Consider the following 24,532-nt stretch of genomic DNA (forward strand, 5'->3'; position numbering starts at 1 on the left):
GACCTGGCCGTGTGGTGCCAGGATAACAACCTCTCCCTCAACGTGATCAAGACAAAGGAGATGCTTGTGGACTACACGAAAACGAGGACAGAGCACGCCCCCATTCTCATGGGGTGGAGCAGGTTGAGAGCTTCCTTGGTGTCCACATCACCAACAAACTAACATGATCCAAGCACACCAAGACAGTCGTGAAGACGGCACAACAAAACCTATTCCCCCCTCAGGAGACTGAAAAGATTTGGCATGGGTCCTCAGATTCTCAAAAGGTTCTACATCTGCACCATCGAGAGCATCCTGACTGATTGCATCACTGCCTGGTATGGCAACTGCTCAGCCTCCGACCGCAAGGCACTACAGAGGGTAGTGTGTACAGCCCAGTACATCACTGGGCCAAAGCTTCCTGCCATCCAGGACCTCTATACAGTGCCTCTATACCAGGTGGTGTCAGAGGAAGGCCCTAAAAATTGTCAAAGACTACAGTCACCCTAGTCATAGACTGTTCTCTCTGCTACCGCACGGCAACGGTACCGGAGCGCCAAGTCTAGGTCCAAGAGGCTTCTAAACAGCTTCTACCCCCAAGCCATAAGACTCCTGAACATCTAATCAAATGGCTACCAGGACTTTTTGCATTACCCCCCCCCCCCTTTTAAACCACTGCTACTCTGTTGTTATCATCTATGCATAGTCACTTTAATAACTCTACCTACATGTACATATTACCTCAATTACCTCGGTACCCTCCTCTATATAGTCTCACTATTGTTATTTTACTGCTGCTCTTTAATTACTTGTTACTTTACTTCTTATTCTTATTTTTACTGCATTGTTGGTTAGGGGCTTGTAAGTAAGCATTTCACTGTTGTATTCGACGCATGGGACTAATACAATTTGATTTGATCATCACATGCTTTACGTATGACTCAGGCCTCTGTATAGGCCTACGACAGGAAATAAAACTCCAACTAAAACTTATGTTCTGATAGTTTCACCTACTGTACGATGTTCCACTTTAGATGACTGTGTATTGCATAAGAGCTTTGAACAGGAGAGGGTTATTTTAATGAAGGTCTAGAACTGATAAAAGTCAAGCAGTCCCCTGGTTACAGTTGATTTCACAGCAGATGTGGATGACAGAGTTGTTCTGGGGAATTAGTTTAAGTTTTAAACCTCGATCTAGAAGTTCTTTCATTTTATCTTCCTATTGTGTAAGGGAACTCTCAAACTTTTCGGGTCCGAGGACCCCTTTTGTGATAGCAAATTAATCCGGGACCCATTTATAACTCGAGTGATATAAAAATAGCAAACAATGAGTTTTACTATGACTTTGGCAGTGCATGGCCGGACGAAGCAAGTCTCGGGCCCTTGGAAGGAACATTTTCAAGGCCCACCTCTTGGCATCGGAGAGAACATTTTGCCATTTTCAAACTAATTTCCTGCAATTCTACACATTTTGACATGGGGCTGAGAATTTTTTGTTGTTGTTGCAGCTTTAAAGCTAATATCCATTTTAATATTTTATTTTATTCTTAAATCTAGAAAGTAATAAAATGTATTATTATTAGAGCAGTAGGTCATGGACTATACAGAGTCTGAACAGAACACTAGAGGGGATGCAGGTATTCAGGTGTGTGTATGTCTCGCCCTCGTTTCCACCCCATTTCTGTCTCCCTCTCTCAAAAGTGGGAGAAGCAGTTTTACAAAGTGATGATTGCAGTTGAGTAGACATTCTTTTTAATTTGGCCTTTATTTAACTAGGCAAGTCAGTTAAGAACAAATTCTTATTTACAATGACGGCCTACCGGGGAACAGTGTGTTAACTGCTTTGTTCAGGGGCAGAACAACACATTTTTACATTGTCAGCTCAAGGATTCAATCCAGCAACCTTTCGGTTACTGACCCAACGCTCTAACCACTAGGCTACCTGCTGGTTACTGGCCCAACACTCTAACCACTAGGCTACCTGCTGGTTACTGGCCCAACACTCTAACCACTAGGCTACCTGCTGGTTACTGGCCCAACGCTCTAACCACTAGGCTACCTGCTGGTTACTGGCCCAACGCTCTAACCACTAGGCTACCTGCTGGTTACTGGCCCAACGCTCTAACCACTAGGCTACCTGCTGGTTACTGTCCCAACGCTCTAACCACTAGGCTACCTGCTGGTTACTGGCCCAACACTCTAACCACTAGGCTATCTGCTGGTTACTGGCCCAACACTCTAACCACTAGGCTACCTGCTGGTTACTGGCCCAACACTCTAACCACTAGGCTACCTGCTGGTTACTGGCCCAACACTCTAACCACTAGGCTACCTGCTGGTTACTGGCCCAACACTCTAACCACTAGGCTATCTGCTGGTTACTGGCCCAACACTCTAACCACTAGGCTACCTGCTGGTTACTGGCCCAACACTCTAACCACTAGGCTACCTGCTGGTTACTGGCCCAACACTCTAACCACTAGGCTACCTGCTGGTTACTGGCCCAACACTCTAACCACTAGGCTACCTGCTGGTTACTGGCCCAACGCTCTAACCACTAGGCTACCTGCTGGTTACTGGCCCAACGCTCTAACCACTAGGCTACCTGCTGGTTACTGGCCCAACACTCTAACCACTAGGCTACCTGCTGGTTACTGGCCCAACACTCTAACCACTAGGCTACCTGCTGGTTACTGGCCCAACACTCTAACCACTAGGCTACCTGCTGGTTACTGGCCCAACACTCTAACCACTAGGCTACCTGCTGGTTACTGGCCCAACACTCTAACCACTAGGCTACCTGCTGGTTACTGGCCCAACACTCTAACCACTAGGCTACCTGCTGGTTACTGGCCCAACACTCTAACCACTAGGCTACCTGCTGGTTACTGGCCCAACACTCTAACCACTAGGCTACCTGCTGGTTACTGGCCCAACACTCTAACCACTAGGCTACCTGCTGGTTACTGGCCCAACACTCTAACCACTAGGCTACCTGCTGGTTACTGGCCCAACACTCTAACCACTAGGCTACCTGCTGGTTACTGGCCCAACACTCTAACCACTAGGCTACCTGCTGGTTACTGGCCCAACACTCTAACCACTAGGCTACCTGCTGGTTACTGGCCCAACACTCTAACCACTAGGCTACCTGCTGGTTACTGGCCCAACACTCTAACCACTAGGCTACCTGCTGGTTACTGGCCCAACACTCTAACCACTAGGCTACCTGCTGGTTACTGGCCCAACACTCTAACCACTAGGCTACCTGCTGGTTACTGGCCCAACACTCTAACCACTAGGCTACCTGCTGGTTACTGGCCCAACACTCTAACCACTAGGCTACCTGCTGGTTACTGGCCCAACACTCTAACCACTAGGCTACCTGCTGGTTACTGGCCCAACACTCTAACCACTAGGCTACCTGCTGGTTACTGGCCCAACACTCTAACCACTAGGCTACCTGCTGGTTACTGGCCCAACACTCTAACCACTAGGCTATCTGCTGGTTACTGGCCCAACACTCTAACCACTAGGCTACCTGCTGGTTACTGGCCCAACACTCTAACCACTAGGCTACCTGCTGGTTACTGGCCCAACACTCTAACCACTAGACTACCTGCTGGTTACTGGCCCAACGCTCTAACCACTAGGCTACCTGCTGGTTACTGGCCCAACGCTCTAACCACTAGGCTACCTGCTGGTTACTGGCCCAACGCTCTAACCACTAGGCTACCTGCTGGTTACTGGCCCAACGCTCTAACCACTAGGCTACCTGCTGGTTACTGGCCCAACACTCTAACCACTAGGCTACCTGCTGGTTACTGGCCCAACACTCTAACCACTAGGCTACCTGCTGGTTACTGGCCCAACACTCTAACCACTAGACTACCTGCTGGTTACTGGCCCAACACTCTAACCACTAGACTACCTGCTGGTTACTGGCCCAACACTCTAACCACTAGGCTACCTGCTGGTTACTGGCCCAACACTCTAACCACTAGGCTACCTGCTGGTTACTGGCCCAACACTCTAACCACTAGGCTACCTGCTGGTTACTGGCCCAACACTCTAACCACTAGGCTACCTGCTGGTTACTGGCCCAACACTCTAACCACTAGGCTACCTGCTGGTTACTGGCCCAACACTCTAACCACTAGGCTAACTGCTGGTTACTGTCCCAACACTCTAACCACTAGGCTACCTGCTGGTTACTGGCCCAACACTCTAACCACTAGGCTACCTGCTGGTTACTGGCCCAACACTCTAACCACTAGGCTACCTGCTGGTTACTGGCCCAACACTCTAACCACTAGGCTACCTGCTGGTTACTGGCCCAACACTCTAACCACTAGGCTATCTGCTGGTTACTGGCCCAACACTCTAACCACTAGGCTACCTGCTGGTTACTGGCCCAACACTCTAACCACTAGGCTACCTGCTGGTTACTGGCCCAACACTCTAACCACTAGGCTACCTGCTGGTTACTGGCCCAACACTCTAACCACTAGGCTATCTGCTGGTTACTGGCCCAACACTCTAACCACTAGGCTACCTGCTGGTTACTGGCCCAACACTCTAACCACTAGGCTACCTGCTGGTTACTGGCCCAACACTCTAACCACTAGGCTACCTGCTGGTTACTGGCCCAACACTCTAACCACTAGGCTACCTGCCGCCCCACTAGGCTACCTGCTCTAACCACTAGGCTACCTGCTGGTTACTGGCCCAACACTCTAACCACTAGGCTACCTGCTGGTTACTGGCCCAACACTCTAACCACTAGGCTACCTGCTGGTTACTGGCCCAACACTCTAACCACTAGGCTACCTGCTGGTTACTGGCCCAACGCTCTAACCACTAGGCTACCTGCTGGTTACTGGCCCAACACTCTAACCACTAGGCTACCTGCTGGTTACTGGCCCAACACTCTAACCACTAGGCTACCTGCTGGTTACTGGCCCAACACTCTAACCACTAGGCTACCTGCCGCCCCACTAGGCTACCTGCTCTAACCACTAGGCTACCTGCCGCCCCTGACATTCCTGACATTTGTAGATTGTCCTGTATGAAGTCATGCTTCTTGTCCTTGTGCTGCTAGATGCATGATGATTAGTGTAAAGTCATTGTAAAGTCACAGTAACATTCTTACATAGTTAAGGTAAGATAACAGAGGCTCACCTCTATTTTCCTTGACCCACAGCTGAGCACACAGCCAGAGAAGAATAGCTACCAGGGTTGGGGTCAATTCCCATTTCAATTCAGAATTTGACCTAAACTGAAATTCCAATTCAAGCGAGCAGTGTATCAAGAAGCAGTGCGGTTTTGCAGGGTCCTGTTTCAGGGGACGGATGGCTCTCGACCTTCGCCTCCATACGGGAGTTGCAGCGATGGGACAAGACTGTGACTACCAATTGAATACCACGAAATTGGGGAGAAAAATGGGTCAAAGTTCAAACTAAAAATGTCATCCTCAAGCTGGCATCCAGCTAATCAACATGTCCTTCTGTAGGATGGTAACGTGACAAGGTCTCATTTAGGGGGGTCCCGAGTGGTGCAGCGGTCTAAAGCACTGCATCTCAGTGCAAAAGGAGTCACTATAGTCCCTGGTTCGAATCCAGGCTGCAACACACCCTGCTGTGATTGGGCGGCGCACAATTGGCACAGCGTCGTTTGGCTTGGGTAGGCTGTCATTGTAAATAAGAATTTGTTCTTAACTGACTTGCCTTGTTAAACAAAAGGTTCAAATAAATACAAATGTAGCTTCATAGTTTGACATTAAGATACATATTTTGGCAGTCTGGATCAGTCAGACATACTGTACATGCTGCCCTGCTAGGCCCCTATATTCTCATTTTCCTCTTACATAAAAGAATACTGGTGGTTTTTTATTTTTTATTTTAACAAATGTGTCGGCTACTTAGTGAACATAGTGAAAAGTTATGTGCAAGCTATGAGAGTTGGAGGAGCCTGATGTGATGTGACCTACCGGCCTCCAGATCGTCACGATTTGTCCTGTTCTCCCGGCATAACAAACACAAGTGGATACTCCAACACAACGCCTCGGATTTACAACAGTCAGGTTAGGATACAGCATGACCACACAGTTAAAGCTGCTACAGAGCAGGCACCAGTCAAGGGGGGGGGGGGGGACATAGAGAGAGAGAAAGGGTGGGGGTTGGGAGAGGGGAGGAGAGAGAGTGAGAAATACAAAAAGAGCAGAGAGAGAATGAGAAAAAGAGAGTGCGAAAGGGGGGGGGGGGGGGGGGGGGTGGGGGCTCATTATGTGGACACAATTCCTGATTTCATGGATACACTAATTGCCCAGAAAAGCGTCTCCTAAACACATTTCCGCCCACGAAGAGTCCTCTGGAGAGCTGTGGACTGCTGCTCCTCTCTCTTCTCTATAGTGACTAATCTTTCAGTGTGGGCAAAACACGGAGAGAGGGGCCACCAGGCCAACACGTCACCACAGTAACCCTCTGAGAGGAGAGAAGGGCCACCAGGCCAACACGTCACCACAGTAACCCTCTGAGAGGAGAGAAGGGCCACCAGGCCAACACCTCACCACAGTAACCCTCTGAGAGGAGAGAGGGGCCACCAGGCCAACACGTTACCACAGTAACCCTCTGAGAGGAGAGAGGGGCCACCAGGCCAACACGTCACCACAGTAACCCTCTGAGAGGAGAGAGGGGCCACCAGGCCAACACGTTACCACAGTAACCCTCTGAGAGGAGAGAGGGGCCACCAGGCCAACACGTCACCACAGTAACCCTCTGAGAGGAGAGAGGGGCTACCAGGCCAACACATCACCACAGTAACCCTCTGAGAGAAGAGAAGGGCCACCAGGCCAACACGTTACCACAGTAACCCTCTGAGAGGAGAGAGGGGCCACCAGGCCAACACGCTACCACAGTAACCCTCTGAGAGGAGAGAGAGGGGCCACCAGGCCAACACCTTACCACAGTAACCCTCTGAGAGGAGAGAGGGGCCACCAGGCCAATACGTCACCACAGTAACCCTCTGAGAGGAGAGAAGGGCCACCAGGCCAACACGTCACCACAGTAACCCTCTGAGAGGAGAGAGGGGCCACCAGGCCAACACGTCACCACAGTAACCCTCTGAGAGGAGAGAGGGGCCACCAGGCCAACACGTCACCACAGTAACCCTCTGAGAGGAGAGAGGGGCCACCAGGCCAACACGTCACCACAGTAATTATCTGATAGGAGAGAGGGGCCACCAGGGCAACACCTTACCACAGTAACCCTCTGAGAGGAGAGAGGGGCCACCAGGCCAACACGTCACCACAGTAACCCTCTGAGAGGAGAGAGGGGCCACCAGGCCAACACGTCACCACAGTAACCCTCTGAGAGGAGAGAGGGGCCACCAGGCCAACACCTCACCACAGTAATTATCTGAGAGGAGAGAGGGGCCACCAGGCCAACACCTCACCACAGTAATTATCTGAGAGGAGAGAGGGGCCACCAGGCCAACACGTCACCACAGTAACCCTCTGAGAGGAGAGAGAGGGGCCACCAGGCCAACACGTCACCACAGTAACCCTCTGAGAGGAGAGAGGGGCCACCAGGCCAACACCTTACCACAGTAACCCTCAGAGAGGAGAGAGAGGGGCCACCAGGCCAACACGTCACCACAGTAACCCTCTGAGAGGAGAGAGGGGCCACCAGGCCAACACGTCACCACAGTAACCCTCTGAGAGGAGAGAGGGGCCACCAGGGCAACACGTCACCACAGTAACCCTCTGAGAGGAGAGAGGAGCCACCAGGCCAACACGTCACCACAGTAATTATCTGAGAGGAGAGAGGGGCCACCAGGCCAACACCTCACCACAGTAATTATCTGAGAGGAGAGAGGGGCCACCAGGCCAACACGTCACCACAGTAACCCTCTGAGAGGAGAGAGGGGCCACCAGGCCAACACGTCACCACAGTAATTATCTGAGAGGAGAGAGGGGCCACTAGGCCAACACCTCACCACAGTAATTATCTGAGAGGAGAGAGGGGCCACTAGGCCAACACCTCACCACAGTAATTATCTGAGAGGAGAGAGGGGCCACTAGGCCAACACGTCACCACAGTAACCCTCTGAGAGGAGAGAGGGGCCACCAGGCCAACACCTCACCACAGTAATTATCTGAGAGGAGAGAGGGGCCACTAGGCCAACACCTCACCACAGTAATTATCTGAGAGGAGAGAGGGGCCACTAGGCCAACACCTCACCACAGTAAATATCTGAGAGGAGAGAGGCCACTCAGTTCTTAATTTGTAAATCGGGATGTGCCAGAACAAAAAGTGAGAGGGGGGTGACCTGGGGAGCTCTGAGATACCGGAAAATCACTTTTATAATAAAACATTGCATGCATGTCTTAACATTTGCGTCGTGGTCTAGTCTAGAGTAGAGATGCATACATTTCTTTGCAGCCTAGGGTCTGGGAAAAATTGGGCCTCTTGTAAACACATTTCATGAAATTCTATGTAATTTCACATGACTGGAGACTTTGGCAGAATCTTTTTTTTAATATGATAGAAATGTCAGGCTACCTTGACACTGACAAACTGAGAATATCATTAATATCGACCTTGTATTGAATCCGTCAATAGCCTCGGTGTGTGGAGGAGACACCTATTGTACAATATGAAGAGGAAATTACAATCCCAAAAATCTTTACAGTTTCAAATGACTCACCCAATGATGAGCAGCTCACTCACCGGCAGAGGCCGATGTGCTGGTGCCAAAAGCCTCTCTCTTTCGTTTTCATTTGTAAAAACAATGCTGTTCGCTCAATAGGGCTATTTGGAAATTGATAAAATCTTTTCGTAGCCTACAGACAAGTATTTTTGTTTCAGCAGGAGACATTTGCTTTCCAACCTGTGCTATCCCACGATTGTATTTGAAATATTTTAAAAAGGCCTGTTTTGGCTGCATACTGTTCACTGACAGATTTGCCACACGTTCTCGGCTGTAGGCGTGCCTTGTGATTGGACTACACACAATCCACAGCTATTGATCCTCTGTGACTAAATTATAGGCTACTCCTGGTGTAGTATTATGAATTATTTAATTTATTTCTGAAAAGAAATATAACTCTATAACTTTGGCAAATGTATTTTAATTTATCAGCGGTGCTGCATCCCCACCAAGACCCCTCCCACGACTATGATTCTATCAGGAAACAAATGATAAAGTACAACTACGGAGAGATGAGAGTTGCAGGCTCGTCACTATCAGAGCAGAGAGAGGGAAAGAGATCATAGAAAGTGAATTTCATTCTTGTTCTGTGAGAGATACAGGCACACAGCAACTGGTCTCTAGGCTACAGTGTTGTGTAAACCATAAACCTGGGCAGGGCCCAAACCAAATAAATTCTTAGAACCAGGCGCTGGCAGAAAATCTACATTTTCACATTAGGCTACCCTTTTTTTTAGGGGGCAGGAGAATTACGGAGGAGGCAACTTGAATTATGAATTTACATTGCAAACAGTGAAAATGATGTTTCATGCCATGAGAGGTACTGGATCCTGGTAAATAGGTTCTGGAACGAAACAGTCCATAAAACTGAGAGGTGACGAATCCTGTTCCAGCAGGATCCGTTTCAAATTAAGCACTGGAGCCACCAAGCCACATCACCACAGTAACACTCTGACACTGAGAGGGGGAGAGAGGGGCAAAGAAATAGAGGGGCATGGAGATAGAGGGGGAGAGAGGGGCAGGGAGATAGAGGGAGAGAGAGGGGCAGGGAGATAGAGGGGGAGAGAGAGGGGCAGGGAGATAGAGGGGGAGAGAGGGGCAGGGAGATAGAGGGGGAGAGAGGGGCAGGGAGATAGAGCGAGAGAAAGGCAAATGGAACAAGGTAGAAAGGATAGAGAGATATGCTGGGGTAGAAGGAGGGAGCGGGAGGTAGAGAAAGAAAAATAAATTGTGTTATAAAATCACTTAAGTCTACCTAACCTTCATGTCCTCCACACAGAGGCCTTATCAGAGCATTGCTCCAGCCTAGTACCTCTCTCTCTAGTGTCCTAAATGTTTACTATTCTAGGTTGAGGGAGAGCTTTTTTTATATTCAACCAGGCAGGCTTGAGATAAGGAACTCTTCCTAATAATAGGTCGTAGTTAACCAGCTTTGAGTTAGTAAAAAGGTTTCAGGTTTGCTAACAGAGGTCAATAATGGCTTTGTAATTTACATGATGTGTAATTATACTTTCAACAGAGTATACTCTTTCACCCCAAAATAAAGGATAAATATATAATGTTGTGCAACTGCTGTGTGCAACTTGTGATCTGAGGGAGTTAATTTAGGCTAGAATGTTCAGGCTATGCTATGTCAGTGAATCACTGCTTCTCTAGATAGTGCCAGTATTTAGAATTGGTGAGCAATGGCCAATGCCCATCTTATATAGTATGCCTACCTCTCATTCTTCAAGCATGAGCCAATCTAGTGCTGTTACTAAGGAATATGATATGCCTTTCCAAGGCAAAACAAGAAAAAGTCTAGCTAAGTGTCTGGCACATTTACTCGGTTCTGGATGGGCTACATAAGGACAGAGAAAGACATGTCTTCTGAAACTATCACAAGTTGTAAGACTAGCCTAACTGACAGGCGGGACTGACAGCACTGTTCATCAAAGCTCAAGCTTGTAATACAAGCAAGAATATTCTGAATGACTTTCTCAGTCAGGACAGAGCTAAATCTGTTGTCAGGCCCACACTGGCTAGGTCATTTAAAAGGAAAATGTCAGGCATTCCTTACCCTAGGTCATGAAACTGACATTTGACCCCCCCCCAAAAAAAAAGTTGTAATTTTTTTACGAAGTTGGATGACTGAGATTAGTATCTGTACTTAACTATTTTATAATAATATGTTTTTTGATCAGAATAAGAACCTCATTCTGAACACATATAAGCGAATTCAACTAGTTTGTATGATTTATGGACAAACTACAGAAACATATTTTTTTGTTTAATTCAAATAAATGCATTTTTTCTCAAGTAAAATTGTATAAAATGACATGAGAATTTTGGGGTGAAAATGTACAAAATTCAGGCAAAAATGTAAAATGTTTTTAAAGTAAGTGTCATGCCCTGACCATAGAGAGCTTTTATTCTCTATGTTGGTGAGGTCGGGGTGTGATTTAGGGTGGGTCATCTAGGCGTTTATATGTCTATGTTGGCCTGTTATGGTTCCCAATCAGAGGCAGCTGTTTATCGTTGTCTCTGATTGGGGATCATATTTAGGCAGCCATTTCCCTTTTGTGCTTTGTGGGATCTTGTGTTTGTGTAGCTGCCTGTGAGTAGTCCAGAACGTCACGTTTCGTTTGTACTTGTTTGTTTTGTTTGGTGAGTTTCTATTTATTAAAATATGTGGAACTCTACGCACGCTGCGCCTTGGTCCATTCCTTATGACGAACGTGACAGGAAGATACTTTGTCAAAAACTTGACATCTTGGTCTTCAGATTGATAGTTGATTTTTGCAGATGCATCATGGTTTTGTAACTCAATTTGCAATAGACATGTTTAAAACTACACTGAACAAAAATATAAATGCAACATGTAACAATTTCAAAGATTTGACTGAGTTGTACATCTCTAGTATTTTTTGGGACTTCTCTCAAGCTTACAGTTGAAGGCTGTCTCCAACTTTTTCCATATGTGAAAATTATGTTGAATGAGGGCATTGATATTGATGAAATGTGTAAAAAAAACAAAAAACATACTCAATATGTTTACATCCTTGCCGAGGTGAGAAGTGTCCCACACTGGCCATTCGGCATGCGCTGTGCATAGCAACACCAACAACATTGCACACATGCAATGACTGACTTCCAATGACGTGTGTTTCACTTGAAAACGTGATCGATAACTAGCCAATTTTAGTTCAAAGACATTCCTGAGATGTTCAACATGTCAGCTAGCTAGCTAATAAACTGATTATCGATATCGCAGCAACAACAACAGCTATTTGAGTGTGATAAGTTTAACCAGCTCCTAACCCTTCCAAATGTGGCAGGTGACCCGCCGCACACCTCGGCCTCGATAATGCTCCCTTTTGACCCTTGCCGTTCCATATTGTCCGTCTTCCCCGAACCTTGTGTTCACCACTCGAGGTCCCGCTGTCACCTCCACCTCACCTTGTTTCCGCCTAACAATGATTAATCATTGAATGACTTCAAAATTACAAGATATGAAAAACATTAATGACCAATTGTTTAAATAATTATAAACCAAATAGAAAACTTCAGTGATGAACATTTATCAAACAACAAATTACATGTGATTTTTTTTTTTAAGTCAAAAAGCCTAAACTGATTTATGAAAGATACACCAAGATATAGATAGTGTCTCTTATTCTTGTTTTTTCGTTTCTTTCAGGAGAGCCCACGGTAAATAATAATGGAGCCACAGAGAGACAATTCCCTATCTATCGCCTCACTGTAACATAAAGAGACAGCCACTCAAAATGGACGTCAAGGACCTCCAGATCAAAAACTCCACGTTCGAAAGCAACACATCAGACATTCAGCCCGTCCCACACAACCTATGGGAGGTCATCACCATAGCGACCGTATCAGCCATCGTCAGCCTGATAACAGTTGTAGGCAATGTTCTTGTGATGCTGTCGTTCAAGGTCAACAGTCAACTAAAGACAGTCAACAACTACTACCTTCTCAGCTTAGCCTTCGCTGACCTCATAATAGGAGTCCTGTCCATGAACTTATACACCTCATACATCCTAATGGGCTATTGGTCCTTAGGGAACCTAGCCTGTGACCTCTGGTTAGCCATGGATTATGTGGCCAGTAATGCCTCCGTTATGAACTTGTTAGTCATCAGTTTCGACAGGTACTTCTCCATCACAAGGCCGTTGACCTATAGGGCCAAGAGGACGCCGAAGAGGGCGGCTATTATGATTGGTCTAGCGTGGCTAGTGTCGTTTGTCCTCTGGGCACCGCCTATTCTGTGCTGGCAGTACTTTGTCGGAGGTCGGACGGTCCCGGCAGACCAATGCCAGATCCAGTTCTTCTCCGAGCCGGTGATCACGTTCGGCACCGCCATCGCAGCGTTCTACATCCCTGTCTCCATCATGACCTTCCTCTACTGTAAGATCTACAAGGAGACAGAGAAACGCACCAAGGACCTGGCTGAGCTGCAGGGCCTCACCACATCTGGTCACCCAGAGACTGCTAATAAACCCCAGAAAACAGTTATGTTACGGTCCTGTTTCAGCTCCAGCAACGACAGGAGGGACAGAAGGAACCAGGCCTCGTGGTCCTCGTCCAATCAGAGTAACGTCACCAAGACCACGACCAGGTCGGACGAGTTGGCCTGGGCCCGTGCCGACCAGGTCATATCCTTCAACAGCTACACCTCATCTGAAGAGGAGACTCATCATCCTGTTTCCGCTGCAACTTCCCAGGGGTCGTCCAAAGGTCAAGGTCAGACTGAAAACGGACAGGCGCCCGCTGGTTATGGTGATGATGAAGAAAGCGAGTACTTTCCGACCGCCACCCCACCTCCGAAAAAACCCAGCAAGAAGGGAATCTCCTACAAGTTCAAACCGGTCTCGAAGGATACCTGCAGCCCTCAGAATGACAAAAAAAACAACACAGACCCTAAAACAGCCCTTCCGTGTCTCTCTGAGTCTGACCAGACAGGAGGACAGAACCAACACCAGAACTCTTCTCCATCATCCTCCACCACCACCACAACCACCACCAAGCCCATGGACCCCGTCCTGAAGAGCCAGATCACCAAGAGGAAGAGGATGGTCCTCATCAAGGAGAAGAAGGCTGCCCAGACCCTCAGTGCCATCCTCCTGGCCTTCATCCTAACATGGACGCCGTACAACATCATGGTGCTCATCTCCACCTTCTGTTCTGACTGTATCCCGGTGTCTCTCTGGCACCTGGGCTACTGGCTCTGCTATGTCAACAGCACCATTAACCCCATGTGTTATGCGTTGTGTAATAAGACTTTTCAGAAGACATTTAAGATGCTGTTGATGTGTCAGTGGAGGAAGAAGAGAGGGGAGGATAAGCTGTACTGGTGTGGACAGAACCCGGCAATCAACAGCAAGATGACATGATGTGGTGCGGAATAGAGAATATATATATTTGGGCATTCAGCAGCAGACCCCTTTTGTTTATCCAAACACTACTCTCTGTACAGTAAGCAGATATGTTCAGCCATATATGGGTTTAATACCCATATGGGTATGTGGTTTACATGTACCATAATACCATATGGGTATTAAACCCACAACTGGTGTTGCTAGTGCCAAGCACTAATCAACGGAGCACAATTGACCCAACGTTATGAACCGTAAAACTGGCATAGTGTTTGAGCAGTGTCTGGTGAATGCATCTGTGCTTATATCAAATTATAAAAAGTTGCACATGAAATGGAGGCTTTCGAAACTCATAATTTGTCATGTACCCCCCCCCCCCCACTACACGGCTGATTTAAATAATCACAGCTACTCTGTGATTCTCATGGAATGTACATATTGAAGTATGTTTGTTGTATTGTATAAAGAAAAGCATTTTCCTCAAGTTTTTGTAAAGATTTTACTTACAGTTGTATGTAACGTACTTTGCCTTGTGCATTTCTAGTAGTTAAATATTTATAATCGTAATTCATTCATTTTAGTCGTGTTCTTTCAGTTAAAGTAGATTGATCTTGCATCCAAGGGCTAATATTATACAATGTTTACAGGTTGTTATGCTGGTCTGCAGTTTCAATATAATGGCAATTAGAAGCCTTCGTGGAGATTGTATACGCCCACTCATCGCGAACACACACATTACCATCATTCCTCTTACCTCTGTAAGCAGAGCCAGAGGTGAATCAGATTATACACCGTACGTACATGTAAACCACAGGAGGTTGGTGACACGTTAATTGGGGAGGACGGGCTTGGTTTCCATGGTTTCCAGGTGTTTGATTCCATTGGCTCCATTCCAGCCATTATTATGAGCTGTTCTCCCCTCAGCAGCCTCCACTGATGTAAACACATCCCAACCCAAAATAACATCCTCCTACAAATATTACATTTCATATAGTCATTGCCCCTACTGTAAAACGTGGACACTGGACACAGCATATCTAATTGTGAGACGCTCACTCCTCACCTGCAGTACCTTAAGTACCCATGAGGTTGCGTTAGGTTTTGAAGCTGTATACTATTGCAAAACATACGTTCTTTCTAATGTTAAATGTTTCCTCTATAAGTTATGTGCCTTGTGTTGCGATCAGAGGACATGATGACGCTGACATTGTGAATGGCTCTATGTTTCTCTTGCTCTCTACTGTATAGTATGCTGCTTGTGTCCCTTTGATCTGATCAGTGAAATAATACCAATTGAAAAATATCAGTAGAGATTCTCTGAATGCTCTTTTGTTAACACAATGCTTTGTTTACAACGTGTTGAAAGTATTATTATTACAGAAACAGAACTTCAACGGAAGACCCTACATCTAAGGACATGGTTCCCAGCATGGGAACAAAAGTGTTTCAAATATAAACATGGGCACAGTCTGCTTTTATTACACAGACTGTGATTATTATTAATTATTATTATGTATTATTATTCATGTATAACATAATAGAACATTAATGATTGAAACCCTCTGCATATGTAACAGGAGGGGTTTGCAGAGGACAAAGGGCCACCACCTACCTAGGAGACAGTGATCTGAGGTGACTCATGTGGTTCATTGGTCCCTGGGCTACAGTCGCTAACACATCATGACTGTTTTGTTTCTGGAACACATCAACATGATCTCTCCTGTGAATGACAGGATTCATTTCATACCCTGCCTATGTACCAGGAGTTTTACAGAGAACAGAGAGACACCTCAGCGATCTGACTGACTAGTGACACCTACCTAGAGGACAGGGATCTGACTGACTAGTGACACCTACCTAGAGGACAGGGATCTGACTGACTAGTGACACCTACCTAGAGGACAGGGATCTGACTGACTAGTGACACCTACCTAGAGGACAGGGATCTGACTGACTGACTAGTGACACCCACCTAGAGGACAGGGATCTGACTGACTAGTGACACCTACCTAGAGGACAGGGATCTGACTGACTAGTGACACCTACCTAGAGGACAGGGATCTGACTGACTAGTGACACCCACCTAGAGGACAGGGATCTGACTGACTGACTAGTGACACCTACCTAGAGGACAGGGATCTGACTGACTAGTGACACCCACCTAGAGGACAGGGATCTGACTGACTGACTAGTGACACCTACCTAGAGGACAGGGATCTGACTGACTGACTAGTGACACCCACCTAGAGGACAGCAATCTGACTGACTGACTAGTGACACCTACCTAGAGGACAGGGATCTGACTGACTAGTGACACCTACCTAGAGGACAGGGATCTGACTGACTAGTGACACCCACCTAGAGGACAGGGATCTGACTGACTAGTGACACCCACCTAGAGGACAGGGATCTGACTGACTAGTGACACCTACCTAGAGGACAGGGATCTGACTGACTGACTAGTGACACCTACCTAGAGGACAGGGATCTGACTGACTGACTAGTGACACCTACCTAGAGGACAGGGATCTGACTGACTAGTGACACCCACCTAGAGGACAGGGATCTGACAGACTAGTGACACCTACCTAGAGGACAGGGATCTGACTGACTAGTGACACCCACCTAGAGGACAGGGATCTGACTGACTAGTGACACCTACCTAGAGGACAGGGATATGACTGACGAGTGACACCCACCTAGAGGACAGGGATCTGACTGACTAGTGACACCCACCTAGAGGACAGGGATCTGACTGACTAGTGACACCTACCTAGAGGACAGGGATCTGACTGACTAGTAACACCCACCTAGAGAACAGGGATCTGACTGACTAGTGACACCTACCTAGAGGACAGGGATCTGACTGACTAGTGACACCCATCTAGAGGACAGGGATCTGACTGACTGACTAGTGACACCTACCTAGAGGACAGCAATCTGACTGACTAGTGACACCCACCTAGAGGACAGGGATCTGACTGACTAGTGACACCCACCTAGAGGACAGGGATCTGACTGACTAGTGACACCCACCTAGAGGACAGGGATCTGACTGACTAGTGACACCTACCTAGAGGACAGGGATCTGACTGACTAGTGACACCCACCTAGAGGACAGGGATCTGACTGACTAGTGACACCTACCTAGAGGACAGCAATCTGACTGACTAGTGACATCCACCTAGAGGACAGGGATCTGACTGACTAGTGACACCCACCTAGAGGACAGGGATCTGACTGACTAGTGACACCTACCTAGAGGACAGGGATCTGACTGACTAGTGACACCCACCTAGAGAACAGGGATCTGACTGACTAGTGACACCCACCTAGAGGACAGGGATCTGACTGACTAGTGACACCCACCTAGAGGACAGCAATCTGACTGACTAGTGACACCCACCTAGAGGACAGGGATCTGACTGACTAGTGACACCTACCTAGAGGACAGGGATCTGACTGACTAGTGACACCTACCTAGAGGACAGGGATCTGACTGACTGACTAGTGGCACCCACCTAGAGGACAGGGATCTGACTGACTAGTGACACCCACCTAAAGGACAGCAATCTGACTGACTAGTGACATCCACCTAGAGGACAGGGATCTGACTGACTGACTAGTGACACCTACCTAGAGGACAGGGATCTGACTGACTAGTGACACCCACCTAGAGGACAGGGATCTGACTAGTGACACCTACCTAGAGGACAGGGATCTGACTGACTAGTGACACCTACCTAGAGGACAGGGATCTGACTGACTGACTAGTGACACCCACCTAGAGGACAGGGATCTGACTGACTAGTGACACCTACCTAGAGGACAGGGATCTGACTGACTAGTGACACCCACCTAGAGGACAGGGATCTGACTGACTAGTGACACCCACCTAAAGGACAGGGATCTGACTGACTAGTGACACCCACCTAGAGGACAGGGATCTGACTGACTAGTGACACCTACCTAGAGGACAGGGATCTGACTGACTAGTGACACCCACCTAGAGGACAGGGATCTGACTGACTAGTGACACCTACCTAGAGGACAGCAATCTGACTGACTAGTGACATCCACCTAGAGGACAGGGATCTGACTGACTAGTGACACCCACCTAGAGGACAGGGATCTGACTGACTAGTGACACCTACCTAGAGGACAGCAATCTGACTGACTAGTGACATCCACCTAGAGGACAGGGATCTGACTGACTAGTGACACCCACCTAGAGGACAGGGATCTGACTGACTAGTGACACCTACCTAGAGGACAGGGATCTGACTGACTAGTGACACCCACCTAGAGAACAGGGATCTGACTGACTAGTGACACCCACCTAGAGGACAGGGATCTGACTGACTAGTGACACCCACCTAGAGGACAGCAATCTGACAGACTAGTGACATCCACCTAGAGGACAGGGATCTGACTGACTAGTGACACCCACCTAGAGGACAGGGATCTGACTGACTAGTGACACCTACCTAGAGGACAGGGATCTGACTGACTGACTAGTGGCACCCACCTAGAGGACAGGGATCTGACTGACTAGTGACACCCACCTAGAGGACAGCAATCTGACTGACTAGTGACATCCACCTAGAGGACAGGGATCTGACTGACTGACTAGTGACACCTACCTAGAGGACAGGGATCTGACTGACTAGTGACACCCACCTAGAGGACAGGGATCTGACTGACTAGTGACACCTACCTAGAGGACAGCAATCTGACTGACTAGTGACACCCACCTAGAGGACAGCAATCTGACTGACTAGTGACACCTACCTAGAGGACAGGGATCTGACTGACTAGTGACACCCACCTAGAGGACAGGGATCTGACTGACTAGTGACACCCACCTAGAGGACAGGGATCTGACTGACTGACTAGTGACACCTACCTAGAGGACAGGGATCTGACTGACTAGTGACACCCACCTAGAGGACAGGGATCTGACTGACTAGTTACACCCACCTAGAGGACAGGGATCTGACTGACTGACTAGTGACACCTACCTAGAGGACAGGGATCTGACTGACTGACTAGTGACACCTACCTAGAGGACAGGGATCTGACTGACTGACTAGTGACACCTACCTAGAGGACAGGGAATGACTGACTGACTAGTGACACCCATCTAGAGGACAGCAATCTGACTGAATAGTGACACCCACCTAGAGGACAGGGATCTGACTGACTAGTGACACCCATCTAGAGGACAGCAATCTGACTGACTAGTGACACCTACCTAGAGGACAGGGATCTGACTGACTAGTGACACCTACCTAGAGGACAGGGATCTGACTGACTAGTGACACCCACCTAGAGGACAGGGATCTGACTGACTAGTGACACCTACCTAGAGGACAGGGATCTGACTGACTAGTGACACCCACCTAGAGGACAGGGATCTGACTGACTAGTGACACCCACCTAGAGGACAGGGATCTGACTGACTGACTAGTGACACCTACCTAGAGGACAGGGATCTGACTGACTGACTAGTGACACCCACCTAGAGGACAGGGATCTGACTGACTGACTAGTGACACCCACCTAGAGGACAGGGATCTGACTGACTGACTAGTGACACCCACCTAGAGGACAGGGATCTGACTAGTGACACCTACCTAGAGGACAGGGATCTGACTGACTAGTGACACCTACCTAGAGGACAGGGATCTGACTGACTGACTAGTGACACCCACCTAGAGGACAGGGATCTGACTGACTAGTGACACCTACCTAGAGGACAGGGATCTGACTGACTAGTGACACCCACCTAGAGGACAGGGATCTGACTGACTAGTGACACCTACCTAGAGGACAGGGATCTGACTGACTAGTGACACCTACCTAGAGGACAGGGATCTGACTGACTAGTGACACCCACCTAGAGGACAGGGATCTGACTGACTGACTAGTGACACCTACCTAGAGGACAGGGATCTGACTGACTGACTAGTGACACCTACCTAGAGGACAGGGATCTGACTGACTGACTAGTGACACCTACCTAGAGGACAGGGATCTGACTGACTGACTAGTGACACCTACCTAGAGGACAGGGATCTGACTGACTGACTAGTGACACCCACCTAGAGGACAGGGATCTGACTGACTAGTGACACCCACCTAGAGGACAGGGATCTGACTGACTGACTAGTGACACCTACCTAGAGGACAGGGATCTGACTGACTAGTTACACCCACCTAGAGGACAGGGATCTGACTGACTAGTGACACCTACCTAGAGGACAGGGATCTGACTGACTAGTGACACCCACCTAGAGGACAGGGATCTGACTGACTGACTAGTGACACCTACCTAGAGGACAGGGATCTGACTGACTAGTGACACCTACCTAGAGGACAGCAATCTGACTGACTAGTGACACCCACCTAGAGGACAGGGATCTGACTGACTAGTGACACCTACCTAGAGGACAGGGATCTGACTGACTAGTGACACCCACCTAGAGGACAGGGATCTGACTGACTAGTGACACCTACCTAGAGGACAGGGATCTGACTGACTAGTGACACCTACCTAGAGGACAGGGATCTGACTGACTAGTGACACCTACCTAGAGGACAGCAATCTGACTGACTGACTAGTGACACCCACCTAGAGGACAGGGATCTGACTGACTAGTGACACCCACCTAGAGGACAGGGATCTGACTGACTGACTAGTGACACCTACCTAGAGGACAGGGATCTGACTGACTAGTGACACCCACCTAGAGGACAGGGATCTGACTGACTGACTAGTGACACTTACCTAGAGGACAGGGATCTGACTAACTAGTGACACCTACCTAGAGGACAGGGATCTGACTGACTGACTAGTGACACCCATCTAGAGGCCAGGGATCTGACTAACTAGTGACACCCACCTAGAGGACAGGGATCTGACTGACTGACTAGTGACACCCATCTAGAGGCCAGGGATCTGACTAACTAGTGACACCCATCTAGAGGCCAGGGATCTGACTGACTAGTGACACCTACCTAGAGGACAGGGATCTGACTGACTACTGACACCCACCTAGAGGACAGGGATCTGACTGACTGACTAGTGACACCCACCTAGAGGACAGGGATCTGACTGACTAGTGACACCTACCTAGAGGACAGGGATCTGCCTGACTGACTAGTGACACCCACCTAGAGGACAGGGATCTGACTGACTGACTAGTGACACCTACCTAGAGGACAGGGATCTGACTGACTAGTGACACCCACCTAGAGGACAGGGATCTGACTGACTGACTAGTGACACCCACCTAGAGGACAGGGATCTGACTGACTGACTAGTGACACCTACCTAGAGGACAGGGATCTGACTGACTGACTAGTGACACCTACCTAGAGGACAGGGATCTGACTGACTAGTGACACCCACCTAGAGGACAGGGATCTGACTGACTAGTGACACCCACCTAGAGGACAGGGATCTGACTGACTAGTGACACCCACCTAGAGGACAGGGATCTGACTGACTAGTGACACCTACCTAGAGGACAGGGATCTGACTGACTAGTGACACCCACCTAGAGGACAGGGATCTGACTGACTAGTGACACCTACCTAGAGGACAGGGATCTGACTGACTAGTGACACCCACCTAGAGGACAGGGATCTGACTGACTAGTGACACCCACCTAGAGGACAGGGATCTGACTGACTGACTAGTGACACCTACCTAGAGGACAGGGATCTGACTGACTGACTAGTGACACCCACCTAGAGGACAGGGATCTGACTGACTGACTAGTGACACCCACCTAGAGGACAGGGATCTGACTGACTGACTAGTGACACCCACCTAGAGGACAGGGATCTGACTAGTGACACCTACCTAGAGGACAGGGATCTGACTGACTAGTGACACCTACCTAGAGGACAGGGATCTGACTGACTGACTAGTGACACCCACCTAGAGGACAGGGATCTGACTGACTAGTGACACCTACCTAGAGGACAGGGATCTGACTGACTAGTGACACCCACCTAGAGGACAGGGATCTGACTGACTAGTGACACCTACCTAGAGGACAGGGATCTGACTGACTAGTGACACCTACCTAGAGGACAGGGATCTGACTGACTAGTGACACCCACCTAGAGGACAGGGATCTGACTGACTGACTAGTGACACCTACCTAGAGGACAGGGATCTGACTGACTGACTAGTGACACCTACCTAGAGGACAGGGATCTGACTGACTGACTAGTGACACCTACCTAGAGGACAGGGATCTGACTGACTGACTAGTGACACCTACCTAGAGGACAGGGATCTGACTGACTGACTAGTGACACCCACCTAGAGGACAGGGATCTGACTGACTAGTGACACCCACCTAGAGGACAGGGATCTGACTGACTGACTAGTGACACCTACCTAGAGGACAGGGATCTGACTGACTAGTTACACCCACCTAGAGGACAGGGATCTGACTGACTAGTGACACCTACCTAGAGGACAGGGATCTGACTGACTAGTGACACCCACCTAGAGGACAGGGATCTGACTGACTGACTAGTGACACCTACCTAGAGGACAGGGATCTGACTGACTAGTGACACCTACCTAGAGGACAGCAATCTGACTGACTAGTGACACCCACCTAGAGGACAGGGATCTGACTGACTAGTGACACCTACCTAGAGGACAGGGATCTGACTGACTAGTGACACCCACCTAGAGGACAGGGATCTGACTGACTAGTGACACCTACCTAGAGGACAGGGATCTGACTGACTAGTGACACCTACCTAGAGGACAGGGATCTGACTGACTAGTGACACCTACCTAGAGGACAGCAATCTGACTGACTGACTAGTGACACCCACCTAGAGGACAGGGATCTGACTGACTAGTGACACCCACCTAGAGGACAGGGATCTGACTGACTGACTAGTGACACCTACCTAGAGGACAGGGATCTGACTGACTAGTGACACCCACCTAGAGGACAGGGATCTGACTGACTGACTAGTGACACTTACCTAGAGGACAGGGATCTGACTAACTAGTGACACCTACCTAGAGGACAGGGATCTGACTGACTGACTAGTGACACCCATCTAGAGGCCAGGGATCTGACTAACTAGTGACACCCACCTAGAGGACAGGGATCTGACTGACTGACTAGTGACACCCATCTAGAGGCCAGGGATCTGACTAACTAGTGACACCCATCTAGAGGCCAGGGATCTGACTGACTAGTGACACCTACCTAGAGGACAGGGATCTGACTGACTACTGACACCCACCTAGAGGACAGGGATCTGACTGACTGACTAGTGACACCCACCTAGAGGACAGGGATCTGACTGACTAGTGACACCTACCTAGAGGACAGGGATCTGCCTGACTGACTAGTGACACCCACCTAGAGGACAGGGATCTGACTGACTGACTAGTGACACCTACCTAGAGGACAGGGATCTGACTGACTAGTGACACCCACCTAGAGGACAGGGATCTGACTGACTGACTAGTGACACCCACCTAGAGGACAGGGATCTGACTGACTGACTAGTGACACCTACCTAGAGGACAGGGATCTGACTGACTGACTAGTGACACCTACCTAGAGGACAGGGATCTGACTGACTAGTGACACCCACCTAGAGGACAGGGATCTGACTGACTAGTGACACCCACCTAGAGGACAGGGATCTGACTGACTAGTGACACCCACCTAGAGGACAGGGATCTGACTGACTAGTGACACCCACCTAGAGGACAGGGATCTGACTGACTAGTGACACCCATCTAGAGGCCAGCGATCTGACTGACTAGTGACACCTACCTAGAGGACAGGGATCTGACTGACTAGTGACACCCATCTAGAGGCCAGGGATCTGACTGACTAGTGACACCTACCTAGAGGACAGGGATCTGACTGACTAGTGACACCTACCTAGAGGACAGGGATCTGACTGACTGACTAGTGACACCTACCTAGAGGACAGGGATCTGACTGACTAGTGACACCCACCTAGAGGACAGGGATCTGACTGACTGACTAGTGACACCCACCTAGAGGACAGGGATCTGACTGACTGACTAGTGACACCCACCTAGAGGACAGGGATCTGACTGACTAGTGACACCTACCTAGAGGACAGGGATCTGACTGACTGACTAGTGACACCCACCTAGAGGACAGGGATCTGACTGACTAGTGACACCTACCTAGAGGACAGGGATCTGACTGACTGACTAGTGACACCTACCTAGAGGACAGGGATCTGACTGACTGACTAGTGACACCCACCTAGAGGACAGGGATCTGACTGACTGACTAGTGACACCCACCTAGAGGACAGGGATCTGACTGACTAGTGACACCTACCTAGAGGACAGGGATCTGACTGACTAGTGACACCCACCTAGAGGACAGGGATCTGACTGACTAGTGACACCTACCTAGAGGACAGGGATC

The 24,532-nt window shown here is 48.8% G+C and overlaps 1 protein-coding gene across 1 annotated transcript; it reads left to right on the forward strand.

The window, feature by feature from the left end:
* The first annotated feature begins 12,593 nt into the window (after positions 1–12,593).
* On the forward strand, positions 12,594–14,081 carry LOC120024606 (muscarinic acetylcholine receptor M5-like). The gene has a single exon (XM_038968901.1). It carries the CDS (start codon positions 12,609–12,611, stop codon positions 14,079–14,081), a length of 1,473 nt encoding a protein of 490 aa, XP_038824829.1. The 5' UTR covers positions 12,594–12,608.
* The last annotated feature ends 10,451 nt before the right edge of the window (positions 14,082–24,532 follow it).

The sequence above is a fragment of the Salvelinus namaycush genome, chromosome 29 (genome assembly GCF_016432855.1).
Source record: "Salvelinus namaycush isolate Seneca chromosome 29, SaNama_1.0, whole genome shotgun sequence".
Taxonomy (NCBI): domain Eukaryota; kingdom Metazoa; phylum Chordata; class Actinopteri; order Salmoniformes; family Salmonidae; genus Salvelinus; species Salvelinus namaycush.